The sequence below is a fragment of the Rhizophagus irregularis genome, chromosome 17 (genome assembly GCF_026210795.1).
Source record: "Rhizophagus irregularis chromosome 17, complete sequence".
Classification (NCBI taxonomy): Eukaryota; Fungi; Glomeromycota; class Glomeromycetes; order Glomerales; family Glomeraceae; genus Rhizophagus; species Rhizophagus irregularis.
In genome coordinates, this window is record NC_089445.1 from 204334 (window position 1) to 218850 (window position 14517).

Genomic DNA, 14517 nt, shown 5'->3' on the forward strand with positions numbered 1-14517 from the left:
AAAGAAAGTTTCAAAACTTTTTTGATTTAATAAAAAGTTACTGAATTCAATGTGTACATTTACGGATGAAAAAGAAAGGCGAAAAGTTTAAAAAGTTTAAAAAGTTTAAAAAAGTTTATTTTAAAAAGACCTGTAAAATGTCGATCTGGATCATCTGATTTTTTCAGTTATTTACTAACTGATTTGCCGAATTATTGCCAATTAGTTATTGATTTTTACCGTTTGGCAAATTTGGCAAAATTGTGTTGATTTATATGACCAATCAGTATAATTTTACTGAATGATCTTAAAAGAGCAATTTTTCATATAACAATCGGTATAAGTTGATTTTTCACCAAAAGACTGAATGAGTTTTTGTTTAACAATCAGTATTAGTTGATTTGTGATTGATTTTACCGATTTTTGCTATTGGTCAAAAAATGTGATGAATCACATGACCAATCAGCAAAAATTATGCCGAAAGCTCTTAACGGTCGAAAGTTTTGATTTCGACCAGTGTACACTATAATCTGAATACCATAATATACAGTCAGATCTTGATGTACCAATATTCTATGTACCGATAATGCCTGTACCAATAAATTTTTGTTGTCCTATTTAAGGTTGCTTGCCGAAACCTAGGGGTTTAGGCAAAATGGTGTTTCACCGAAAAGTGAAATTCTGCCAAAACTATATTAAAGTTATATTAAAAAACTGGCGAAACTTTAGAGAAAGGTGAAACTGCTGAAACTTATTATAAATGCTGAAACTGTCGAAACTCTGCCGAAACTATAATAAATCTATAGTAAAATTTTGACGAAACTAATCGTAGGATTTTGAAGAGGTTTAGATAAGCAACCTTAGTCCCATTTCACAATTAATAAAAAAATCTCATTGTACCAATATCATATATAATTTTACGATGTAACAATTGTACAGTACAATGATCATTAATGAGAACTATCTACAGTCAGAATTCGATATAACAAACCCTCCAGTTTGAATAGTTTTGGTTTAATTTGAAAAAATGAGTTTTTCTTAATATACTGATTTAAATATTAGTAAATAATGTAAAAATTCACTATACAGAAAAATTATTAAAAAAAATTTCATAATGTGATAGTTCAAGTATAATAGTGAGTATGATGAATTTTTATGTTATATAAAGATAATCATTTTCCAAAGCAATATAAAAAGCTCAATAATATAATAAAAGACCATTATTCAAATCTTGTAATTGCAAAGAATCTAATAGTTGTAATTTTATTTCAATACAAGCTTTGGTTGATGAGAAAATAAAGGTTAAACTTTTTATTTCAAACTTTCATACCAAATTCAATTTTAATGTAAAAATTATCAGTAATATTTCTCTGTGATAATGTAATATAACAAAATGCAATTATAATATTTGGCAGTTAAAAGTAAGTAGTTTTTATTTAAAAAAAATTGGAATTTATTATTATGTATGATTTTGAGCATTTTAAAAAAATTCATAGCAAATTATTATTTTCCGATTTCTATTAAATTTATAATTTCTTAATTTTTTAGAAGGTAAAATTGGTGTAAAACTATTACATTTTATGATTTAAAATGAAAGTTACATATACATTGTAGCTTGCAATAATAAAAATTTATTTATTCTTCATCTAGTGCGATAATGCGGTATAGTCCTATACATTCAGATGGTTAAAGTTGTAAAAGTTTTTTTAGTCTCCTTTCTTCCTTGCCCAATTTTGGTGATTCATTATCTACGATCACACTTAGACCAAAATCAATAAAAAAATAATTGCGACTTTTTGGTTCATATAGTATATTTCTTGTAGCAATATCATTGTGCAAGACGCCAAATTTATGTATTTCCCTGAGTTGATTGACTATGAAACTTTTTTCTTCTTTTGTGAGTCTTGTAGGATCAATATGACGGGAGTCCTCAATTAATTGCATCGCTAATGCAAAAAGATATCCGTCATAGATGTAACCTTTGTAGAACAAACATGGAACAACACGACCTAATATCAATATTGCGATAGATGAGTTAATAATGTTTAAAAATATTATGAATGAAAAAAATTGTACCTTGACATTCTTTCAAAATAGAATATATTTGAGCTTCATGTATTAGCGTTTTCATCTCCTCTTTCTGCTTACATGCGTCACATGTCTTCCATGCCACAGCTTGATTATCATAATATCCAGAAAAAATTTTTCCGAAAGACCCGCCACCTATATATTCGTCTACAGTAGCAATTACCTTGGATGAACTGGCAATTGTTTTTCTACTTTTTTTACTACTAGTCTTTGCTGATGGAATCTGTTTTCTCTTCCTCTTCCCCGAAGAAGAATCATTGTCATCATAATCAGGGTCATTAGGATCATCAGCGTCATCATCATCATCATCAGAGTCGTCCTCATCATCATCATTATCAGATGAAAAATTGTCAAGCACTACACGTCCCAATCTATTGCCAACATTATCATTATTGACAAGTTGGCTGATATAGTAAAAGCATTGGCGTAAAGTTGGATTAACATCAGCGGGTTGAACAACACGAGAAACATACAGGGTGTTTGGATCTGTTTCTTCCCGTTTAAGAAAGTACGTATCGCTATAATTTGATAAAATGCCATAATGGATGCCATTACAGGCCATTTGACCAAATATCTGCGATAGGATACGTTTCTTGAATTTAAAATTTGGATTGTATCTTTGATTCTGGTTACTAAAATCTGGATTTATTATACCACGCCGGTCTTTATATCGATAAATTTGCCAGAGATGATAATCGCACAAATTAAGATTGTGACGCGTTTTCAATTCCACCGGCATCTTGGCCACTGAGAAATTATTAGTGCATAAAACATAGTCAGAAGCACCTAAAAATCCGACAGGTGTTGCAAGAAATGCTGCTCCTTGTGGTATTAATAACGCTTCGAGAGGTACTATAACATTAGAATATAAACGAGCTTTTGCCTCTTCTTTGACTCTGATAAGCACTCCACTTGTGAATCCAACCTGGTATTGTCCTGCTGGAAGGGGATTTTGCATTCTGACATTTTGCGCGAAACCGATCCATTCCCTCACGTTGACTGGAAACCGTGGATAAGCAGCTGTTGTTGTTTGATTAGCGCTATTTTGCAGGTTCCATTGGCAAACTGGAACGGCGTGACCTAGTAATTGAGCTGCTGTTTCAGTCATAATAGAAGACTAATAGAGGAGCAAGAAGAAAACTATGGTTCTTTTATGAAAAATAATCATTACATATATAAATCTAACTTTTTGATTCAAATTCTGAATCAGTGATTTTGAATAAATCATAAAATCACATCAGTTGGCGTCATACAATAGACCCTGTGCGACAGAAAAGTTTCACAACTAAGCCATCTTAATTTGCAGACGATTATCCATATGGTTGTAGACTTCGCTCATAATAATTTGTTATGCGTGATGGTAAAGAATTTTCGTGTAATTCCATATGAATAAAATTATATTCGAAAAAAATAATAACGAATTGCAAAGTATTTAAAGTTTTGAGTTTACTCAATAAGACCCAATTCTCGAAAATGCTCAGGAATAACTACATATGAGTCTTCGTAATACAATATTCAGATAGTAAAGATGAATACAAATATGAATCTACCGATAATGACTATTCGATGCAAAGTGCGATGTATGAGGACAAGAGATTTTATTTGCGAAAAAATACTGATTAGGAATAATTAAGTTCCGGATAGGGTGTCCAGGATGGGTTGTCGTGATGGTCTAAAAATCGCGTGTGATTTTCACGATTTTATCGCGAAAATCGCGATTATAATTTTGGCCGAAATTAACATAATTTCGACCAGAATTAACATTAAAAAACTTACAATTTTTATTTTTATTATTTTATTTACAATTTTTCGTCTTTACAAAAATTTCATCTATAAACTATTCCCTAACTAGCAAATTAATATCAATATTACCATTCAGATTAAAATAAAGAAAATTAAGCATTTTAATGCTTTCTTCTTTAAGTGCCACTCTTCTATCCGATAATATACTTTTGTAACTAGAAAAACTACGTTCAATATCTACACCAGATACTGGTAACCATATATATCTCAAAGCTAATGAACTAAGTTCTGGTAATAAATGTGATTTACCTCGCCAATATACATCTAAATTTTCAAATTCTTCAACAGATTCATTTAATCCACAGTAAATACCCCATTCTTGTATTAAAATATCCATAGGAAATTGAAATTCTTCAATAATTCTATAGTCTCCCATATTATGATGTGCCGTATTGGACTGAATAAATCTTGGATCAAAGCATTGTATCGCTCTAAATAATGGTAAAGCTGGATGATTAGATATATGTTTTTCACACTTTTCATAAGCCCACACAAAAGCCTTAGAAAATAATGAGATAAATGGTTCTCTATCATAATTTCTTTCATTAAAAATTTGTTCTATTTCATTTGAAACTGGAGGATTCCTTCTTCCTGATGAAAGAAAAGCTTGAAGGTTTATTATTCGTGAATAAACAAAGGGAGCTATAGCTTTGTTTCGTATTTTAAAGAATTCCAAATCATTAAACAATCTGAATAAAATTCAATAAATGATAAGTATAATAAAATTAATGAAGTTATAGCTAATAATTTATTTTCTTACCTGCCACAATTGTATGTAATAAAAAATATAAAAATTTCAACATATGAAACATGATCATGATGTTCACAAAAAGTCTGAAGATACCGGATAGCTTTTGAATAATGATTGATAGAATATTCTGTATTAATAAATGTAATTACATGAGGATATATAGGTTTGATCCAATATAAAAATGAAAACCAGGAGTTCCACCGCGTTTTCACAGGTAATGGAGCTAAAGTAGGAGATTCAACATTATTTCGCAGTAAATGCTCCTTCCAACGAATTTTTCTTTGTGAATTATAAACAAAAATTGCTTTGAAATTAGAAACCAATCTGTCAACTAATTCAAATTTTTGAAAATCAATCCAAGTTTCACCAATTAGATTAAGGATGTGTGCCAGGCAACAATTGTGTTTCATTTTTGGTAAAAAAGGAGATAAATGGGAATATGCCAATTTCATATATGAAGCATTGTCAGATATAAAAAAAATAACGTTTTGATAGGGAATATTATATAGATGAATTGTATCTATAACAAATTGAGAAATCATTGAAGCATTAACATTAGGTATAAAATTTGTTCTAGCTAATTTAGTTTGGTTATCAAAACTAAATAAAATATTAACAGCGTGACGACCACAACGGTCAGTAGTCTCATCAATTGTTAAGCAAATACTTTTGTTAACTATAACTGTCTTCAATTTTTGAAATTCTATTTCATACGATAATGGAAGATATTTTTCACGAAGCTGATTTGCTCCAGTAATTAAGCCTCCTATAAAAATAAAAATGCAAATGGAAATAATTATATAAGTAAATTATTGTAATAAAGTAAAGTTAGTTTAATTTAAAATATAAAATTCATACCGTTTTTACAATATTTTAGTAAAAATGGTTTTAATTTTTCAATCTTCTCTAAAGGAATATCTGCAGATGTGAAAGCAGCCACTACATCAGTATTAACTCTTTCTCTTTCACTTATTGTATTTTCAAATGATGGTATAGTTAACTTTTCGAATTGGCGAATTAATATCGGTAGTTTTATTCTTAAGGTGTTTTACTGTACGAAGATGTTTATTACAGTATCTTTTCTTTTATGTTCAACTCCTGTATTGCAAAATCGACACCACAGCACATTGCCTTGTACAATATAATTCTCTCGATACTCTGCACCTTTGTGACAAATGTACATGTGGAGCAACCATTTTTATAGAAAAAAAAAATTAGAACAAAAATGGTTAGGATTAGAAATTTTTTCGGCTAAAAAAAAAGATTTTATTGATCGTCCAATTGAAATCAATAAAGATTATCCAATCAAATTAAAAAGTCGTGAAAATCGCAAATTTTTGTTAAAAATCGTGACCGTGATAAAATCGCAAAAAAATTGCCAAAATCGTGATAAAATCGTGATCAACCCATCCTGAACACCCTAGTTCCGGATCGGGAATATAGTATGCAAACTCAATCTCATCACAACCATACGAAATTAAAACAAATTTATTGCAGCTTAACATGTGTTATCACTTTTTTTTCTTGTTATTGATAAAAAATAAATTGCAAAAGCAGATGCTGATTGTAATACATACTATCCTTTCTTGATATTATAAAATAGCAAATTACTTAACATATTACGGAATTCTAAATACTGTTGTAAAAATCAATTACTATACTATTCAATTTAAGTTTCTCTTCATTAAATAACCTCCAACTTTTCTTAACGTCATAATAAGAACTTGACATCCCAAAGTCAATTAAGTAAACGTCATTATTACGATTATCGAGCAATATATTTTCCCCACGAATGTCATTGTGGAGAATGCCTCTATCGTGAATTGCCTTTAGCACAAGAATACCCTTAACCTTTTGCCATTCTGTAATATGTTTATAATAACTTTAGGAGTTGTACGATAACATACACATACCATTTTCAAAGTAGCCGTAACACTCTAAATTTGGAAGATCTTGAAGGTCACTAAGAAGTTGATATATCCTAACCTCGTTCTGCATTTCTTTCAAGATATATGATGGGGATTTCCACAGATTGGCATACTTCAGCGAATTGTATTGTTGCGAAATTCACATGTAAGCGTCTTTCAACTTTGTCCCCTCGCTTAACATATCCTTAAATTTGAAGTCTGTAAAGTAAAGATTCTGATTATTTGTGCTTGTTGATGCGTCAGAAGATGAATCAGATGACTCCTTTTTTTGAGCTGATTTCCTTATATTTCTTGTTACGCGTTTACCATTATTTTCATCAGAATTATATTAGTATGGGAAAATGCATAATTCTTTAGTAACATATGCATACACCTTAAGAACAGGTGGCGAATGCGACTGTAACGGAAGAGCTTCTGATATCCAAAGCTTGTCTCTGTTTTCTTTATTATCGCCTGGTCGGTGCAAAAACCAGTGGTTGTCGTAAGTTGATAGTATACTGTACTTAACTTGATTCACCACCATATAACTATAAATCTGTCTAATTCCACTTTCATGCCTTTTTATTGCGTTTATGAAATTCTATAAATGATTCCCCAATATATTCTAAAATATGTTTTCTTTTAACCTCGATTGGTATGAGCGGTTGAAACGTAGCAAAGTGGTGGCAAATAAAATCTGGATCGCACGGGGTTATTGGTCGATTCTTTTGAAAAATCATAATCTTCCAAAAGCTAATACTTCACAAATATTTGTTTCAAAAGCGGTTTGAAAGCTCATTTCATTATGCATCTGTAAATAATTGATAAATATTGGCCTATTATGTTCAGATTTGCCTCTGAATTTAAAATTATCACATAAAAAAGCCTTGAGGAAGGAACTCCTCCACTAGGTTGATAATCACCTGAATTCGTAGTCTTTCTTTCCCTTAACAGCGTTTGGATGAAATGTAAGAAGTGGCGAAATACTCTATAACTCTTCAGATTGAGAAGCTGGAAATGAAAAAGTATTAATATTACGAAGGGAAAATGGCAAAAGAATTACAAGTATACAGACAGCTTCCAGTATGAATAGATATTTTTTAGGAGGCGAAGTGGGCCAGTAGTCTTTTATATCATTTATTGCTGACAACTTGTCACTGTCGTTGAGTTTGAGATTCTTCAACTGAACGTCCTAATCGCCATGAATTTTCACTTTCACAGCTTTTGTTTTTCCTCCTTAATAATCTTCTTGAGCTTGCTAACAGATTTATTACTACTTATTGTAACAGAAAATGCTGTATCTCCTTTGACGAGGAAGAATAATATGATAAACATAATGACTTTTATAGTAATTTTTGCAAAATGTTATTGGTTCAAAGTGCAGATAAGAGTAAAAAAAGAGAAAAATACAGCATGATGGAAGTTTGTTTTAATTTATTAACATTTGTGATCAACATTGAAATGTTACACTATGTTGAACCAATAAAAATTACAATTTTTCACGTAACTTTAAATTATTTGAGTACGGCATATATAAGATAACCTTATATTTTATGTCTTCACATAGCAATAGGCCATTTTTTTTATTATTCTTCAGAAATTTTGCAGATCATTTATTATTGTAGATCTTTAAAAATTTAATAATATAACGATAGTTAACCACTGGTTATTATAACCATCTGTCTAATAAAATTTAAATTTTAATTTTCAAAATTAAATTTTATAAATTTTTTAAAATTTACATAATTTGTCATATGATATGATTATATGACATATATTTATACTACTATGGTGGCTGTCATCTATAAACAACAATAGTCCAAAATTTTGAAATTTATTTATTTATATTGTGTAACTTATGTTTTAAAGTACTTTGTCAAAATATTAATTGCCGCGTAAGCGGCAAAATTTTTTTTTTGCCATATTACATGGAATTCTTGTGGATTTCCATGGAATTTTTGTAAAATCCATAAAAATTACATGAAAACTAGTCCGAAATTTTATATTTTTATTATTGCTACTTATTAAAATTATCCAACTTTAACCCATAATATTAATTAAAATTCTTATTAAATTTTATAAAATAATCCAATAGAAATGTTCAGTACATGTTGCTATATCATTTTATTGGTTTACTAGTTTTTTCTTTTTACTATTCAATTTACAATTTATAAAAATATGAAGTCACTTAATATTAGTGTGGTTTATAGGTGACAGCCACCATACTCTTTCTCTTTCATTTACCTCTATTTACCACATTTATTCCATTTACTTGTTTATTTCATTTATTCATTTATTTCATTTGCCCTTATAAAATTTAGAGTTCCGAATGGATCAGGTCAAGTCAGGTTAATTGACCACCTAACTTGAAAAAAAATTTCAGGTCAGGTTATATCAAATTATCTGTTTGACCTGACCTGAACTGAAACCTGAAAATTTTCAGGATTTTTATTAAAATATCAAAAAAAAAAATGGTGCAAAACATTTTTTTTGAAATATTGCGATTCACTTTTTTATATTAAAATCAATATAAAAAAGTGAATTCCGATACCGCAATTCACTTTTTACATATAAAATTGATATAAAAAAGTGAATTCTGATACCGCAATTCACTTTTTACATATAAAATTGATATAAAAAAGTGAATTCTGATACCGCAATTCACTTTTTACATATAAAATCGATATAAAAAAGTGAATTCTGATACCGCAATCCACTTTTTATATATAGAATTAATATAAAAAAGTGAGTACTGATATCGCAACTCACTTTTATTATATAAAATCAATATAAAAAAATGAATTATAATACCATAACTCACTTATTATATAAAATCATAGTTTCAGGTCAACAGGTCATTCAGGTTATATTGAATTGCAATTGCTAAACCTGACCTGATAAATTCAGATCAACCTGTTCAGAACTCTAATAAAATTGCATGAAAAGAACATATGATACACTTTTTTTCTCTCATTTTATTCATTTTTTTTTAAATATAGCTGAATTTGATCAATAAAATATACATTCATTCTAAAATTAGCTTCTTTTCTTTTTAACAAACAATTCATTAAATAATCTATCAGCCTCTTCTACTCCATAATTTAAGCTATTATCTTCATTAATATTCTCCATTCTTTTTCTTTTTCTTTTTCTTTCTTCATGTAAATCTGATGTAGTTAAAGATATATTTTTGGTGTTTTCAAAAGCTAATTGGAGTTTTGCTTGTTTTGTCTCATTTGTCATATTTGGATAACATTTTAAATCATATTTGTTGAATAATCCTTCAATTTGTTATTGATGTATAACAATATAGTAAATACGAGATTTAATAAATTCATATAATAATGGAAATTCATATATTGGTAAATTAGGTGAATATGCAAAGTTTATAAATTCTTCTTTAAATAATAGATTATTCAATGCCATATGCAAGCCAAAAATTTTTTTTTGAAATTTTATTTTAATTATATATTACTTTATTTAACTTTTTAGAAAAAAAAAATTTTGTTTATAATATATTAATAAAAAAATTTTTTATTTAAGAATTTACAAATTTTGTATTTTTCTATTATTGCATTTAACAAATAACATAGATACTCTAGAAAAAAACTAATGCTTTTAATGAATTCCTTGCAAAATTTTACCCTAGTTTGCAAAAAATTGATTTTAAAAATCTTTAAAAATGATGGAACAAATTATAATTTATTAAAATTAACCAATAATATTAAAGTTCGATTTTTTCAAAATCACGTGATTGTCCGAGCCCCACCTTTTGCTATAAGTCCGCCCATATACAGTACAAGCAATTCTGAATTCCAAGTATATTGGAATTACACTTTATAAATGCATTTATATAACTATTATACAATATCAACCAATCATTGATATTACTGTTGTTTAAAATAAATTCTTATTTCAAATTAAATAAATTTGTATTAGCTATTAATAAGTTTATTGTATTTCATAAAATATATTGATTCTTTTGATTTAAAATGCATTTTAAGTTTAAATAAATAAAAGGAAACTTCGAATTTAAAAATTTTGTTGGATTCTTAATTGTCTATTTTTCTATTGGCTGTTCTTTAAATGCACACCCGGTCCCAAGATGTGTGCACTTAAGGCTGTATAATTTCTAAAAGATTTTAGATTAACAGAGAAATTGAATTACAAACCAATATTAAAATCATTGACGTGTCGTAATAAATGTATTTAACTTAAATTTTTATTTACATTTTATTATATGTTTTTTTACTTTTTACTAAAATAATGTGAATATCAATTCCGATCATTTTAGCAATAATTTTTCATTTATTACAATTTTCAGGAGCTTAATTTCGGGCGATATTTAACCATCTGGTAGCTAGTCTTTCGCAGAATGAAAATTCACCACAAAATAAAAACGTATCATATTATTTATTTTTATAGATATTATAATAGAAATATGATTTTATTTAAAAAAAATATTAATGATTAATAATTAAAAATATAATTGAGTAAGAAATAATTAATTAAAACTAAAAAGAAACCAAGTAAAAAATATGTTAAAATGAATAAAATAAAATATAAACATTGAAATAAAAGTGATATAAACATATGAAAATGGATAAAAAAAAAATATGTTAAATGCAACAAAAAATTATTTACAATTCAAATAAAATTCAGAAATTTACAAGAAAAATTGGATACTGCGGAATGCGGATGTACAAAAAAAAAATAGCTAGTGTTTATCGATAATAGTAGCACTACCAGCATTCATATTCACAAGACTGAAATCATTTGCTTCTTCAACGATAGGATCCAAAAAAATAGAATTTCTGTTGGACCTAATAGAAGCTTTACTTCCTTTCCTTTTAACAGCACGTTGATTATTATTACTTACAACAGGAACTGAGAAAACCATTTCTCTTTGTTGTTGAACCAAGTTGTTATTGTTGGTTCCACTTCCGTCTAATGTGAAATTGTCATTATCATTATTAAATGAGGAAATTCTTTTTGGTAATAACATCGGACTTTCCATTGGACTTGAATCGGATGAAGAAGGAAGAAATGATGGAGGATAAATCTCAGTGGTGTAAACGTGTCCTGAAGATGGTGGCGATTGTGGAGAAGTCGAAAAAACTTGAGAGGCATGAGGAGGATTATTGAAAAATGCTGCGTTCATTTTGAAATAAAAAAAAAATGACGGTTGAAAAAGGGAAAAAAGGGTCAGGGGAATTTTTTTTTTTTTTTTGCAAGTGATCGTAAAAAAGAGATTTTAAGGTTCTTTTATAAAGATTGATGGTGGCAAGGTAAATGTTTATTATTGAACAAGGATTACAACTTGTATTAGCAGAACGTGGCTATTACACAGCCTTAAATCTCTTTAATAAATCAAAGCGTAAGTTTAGAAAAAAAGAATTTTTTTTTTTTTTTGTGGAAAAAAAGTTCTTTATATAGCAAATTTACAAGTCAAAAAAAACGTGGGATTTTGTAATATAAATAATAATATATAAGCTACTTTATAGAGTGATTAATTAAGGAGCGGATTTTTTTTTAACAAACAAATTTTCTGCATAAACAGTATACTTTAAAAATAAAGTATAATCGGAAAATCGATAACAAATCTCATTTCACTCTAAAAAAGTATAAAATCAGCGTAATATATCGTAATATAATAAAAATAATATCAATGATGAAAATGATTCATCATTTATCTAAAATTAGAATAATGTGATAATAATACCATAATTTTTGTGATTTTATTTGAGAAAAGAAGGCTTGGTTAAAATTTCATGAGTAATTGAAAATCAAATAAGTTTAATAGTAAAGTTAATTAATGTTTACAAACGTGATTTATTATTTATTACATGTGTGGTTAAGATAATCAAACGTAAAGATAAGCTTATATGATATTCTTAATCTTATTGGTTTCGTATTTTAATTCCACTTTGTATTCCCCTAATGTATAACAATCAATACATTCAATTAATAATATTGTTTTATTATGTGATATAAAATTGTAATATGCACGTGATTTATAATTATGTCCCGGTACTTTGCGAATTGATGGACATATCCGTCATATCCGAATTCCGGAATTATCATTCATCTAATAATATTGCAAAGGCAGTACGGATTTACCAAAGTTGCCGCGGATCTTTAAAAATATCTCTTATAATTTAAAAATATCACACTATATAAACATCACATCGTAATTTTAGTAAATCATAAGATTGTCATTTCTTTCACCAAAACAATTGCTTACTTTTCCCATTGAAGTACATTACTTTGTAAACACCATGTACCGCATGGTATTAATAATAATACTCAATAAATCGTGGCTTGAGAATTAAAGAATTAAAGAATTCTAAAGATATTCAAAGAAATTTTAATTAAAAAAAAAACTTGTTATAAATTTAGAAAAAATTCCTTGTTCAAATCTAATTGGTTCCGAGTTTATAAACAAATAAAATCATCGTTTATCAACAAATACGGGTTTTATCAAAGTAAATACTAAGTGAATTTTAAAAGTAATCTTGTTATCTAAACAAAAAAAGAAATATTCTCATGTTCCTACCATTTTATAGAAGATATAGTATTATAAACTCCGACCGTTCCGATCCTTATTAGAATAAAAAATTTTTTTATTTTAACTTTTTTTCCTTTTATTATATGATATAATCACGTTTTCTTCATGATTTATTTGTTTGTTCTTGTCATAAATATGCTGCCTTTTCTTTTTATAAATCACAAAAAAATAAGGAGATTTGTTTCTAATTTAAATTATTTAAATTCAAATCAAATAAAAATAAAAGGAAAAAAAAATCTCATAGATGCGAAAATTTTTGCTTACTAAGAGATTCATTTTATCAACATTACAAAAGATAAATCACAATAATAATAATAATACTAATTCTAATTAATTAATTTGATCAACAAAAAAAAATCCGAAAATTTCCGTAATTTTAATAACAAATATCCGATATAATTGTTCTTTCCGATTACTACCCACATGTACACACCATGCAGACAAATAATTGTTTTGATGCACTGGCCATTAAGTTTGATTCTGATATACGAACTCGATAACCCTATAACAAACTTTTTCCTAAAAAAAAACCACTTGTACAGTCAAACCTCTAAGCTGTTTTTGAAATTAGCAACTATAATGCGGGCCAAAATCTGTCATTATGATTAACTTTTGGGCTAAACATAAACCTCATATAATCATTAATTCGGCCAAATTTATGGTACTAGGCAAAATTGAATATCAGTGTAACCTAAAATGTTGGTAATTACTATAAAGGGGCAAAGAAGTTGAATAGATTTATTGGTATATACCAATTATAATCCCACCTTTTGGCTTATTCCCTTTCTTTAAATACATTTCAAATTTTTCATATAATAAATACTTCTTTTATAATCACTTTAAAATAAGTATAATTACACAAATTTTTGGTTTTAATAAATATAAGTAAAATACTCTTTATACAATTATGTGTAATAGCCAAATTTATAGTATTGATTAGAATTACAATTTTAACAAAATTTTCTTTTTTTTTAATGGTATTTAAATAAATTGAATTTTAAAATAAGTGATTTACTTAATAGTATAATACTTTAATAGAAAATTATATGAATAATATTAAAATCACAAAGTTCTTAATTACTTAAAAATATGAAGTTGCATAATCATTAAAGATGCTTAGCAAAACTATTTTTTCAAAATTTTAGTTTAGTCAAAATTTAATCTAAAACTATTTTTATATAATAAAATTAATTGTCTAAACTGTTTTTATACTTTTCTAAAACTAATTATAATTTAGAAAAGTTTTGGATTTTACCAATTTTTTTATTAAAAATAAAGTTTTTAAGTTTCAGATTTTTGAATTTTATTGTTAAATGAATGTTGAGCAGCAACACTAGTAATCATGATGATCATAATTAAATTTAAGATACAATAAAAATATGTTACTATTACAGTATTGATTGACTTTAACAGATTCTGAA

The 14517-nt window shown here is 27.3% G+C and overlaps 2 protein-coding genes across 2 annotated transcripts; both read right to left on the minus strand.

The window, feature by feature from the left end:
• Positions 1 to 9564: 9564 nt before the first annotated feature.
• On the minus strand, positions 9565 to 9771 carry OCT59_008765 (uncharacterized protein; the record flags this gene model as incomplete). Its single annotated transcript, XM_066133121.1, has 1 exon — positions 9565 to 9771. One exon carries the CDS (start codon positions 9769 to 9771, stop codon positions 9565 to 9567), a length of 207 nt encoding a protein of 68 aa, XP_065999600.1.
• Positions 9772 to 10940: 1169 nt separating this feature from the next.
• Positions 10941 to 11906, minus strand: OCT59_008766 (uncharacterized protein). The gene has a single exon (XM_025316208.2). The coding sequence runs from the start codon at positions 11687 to 11689 to the stop codon at positions 11246 to 11248; it is 444 nt and encodes a 147-aa protein (XP_025181026.1). The 5' UTR covers positions 11690 to 11906; the 3' UTR covers positions 10941 to 11245.
• Positions 11907 to 14517: the final 2611 nt, after the last annotated feature.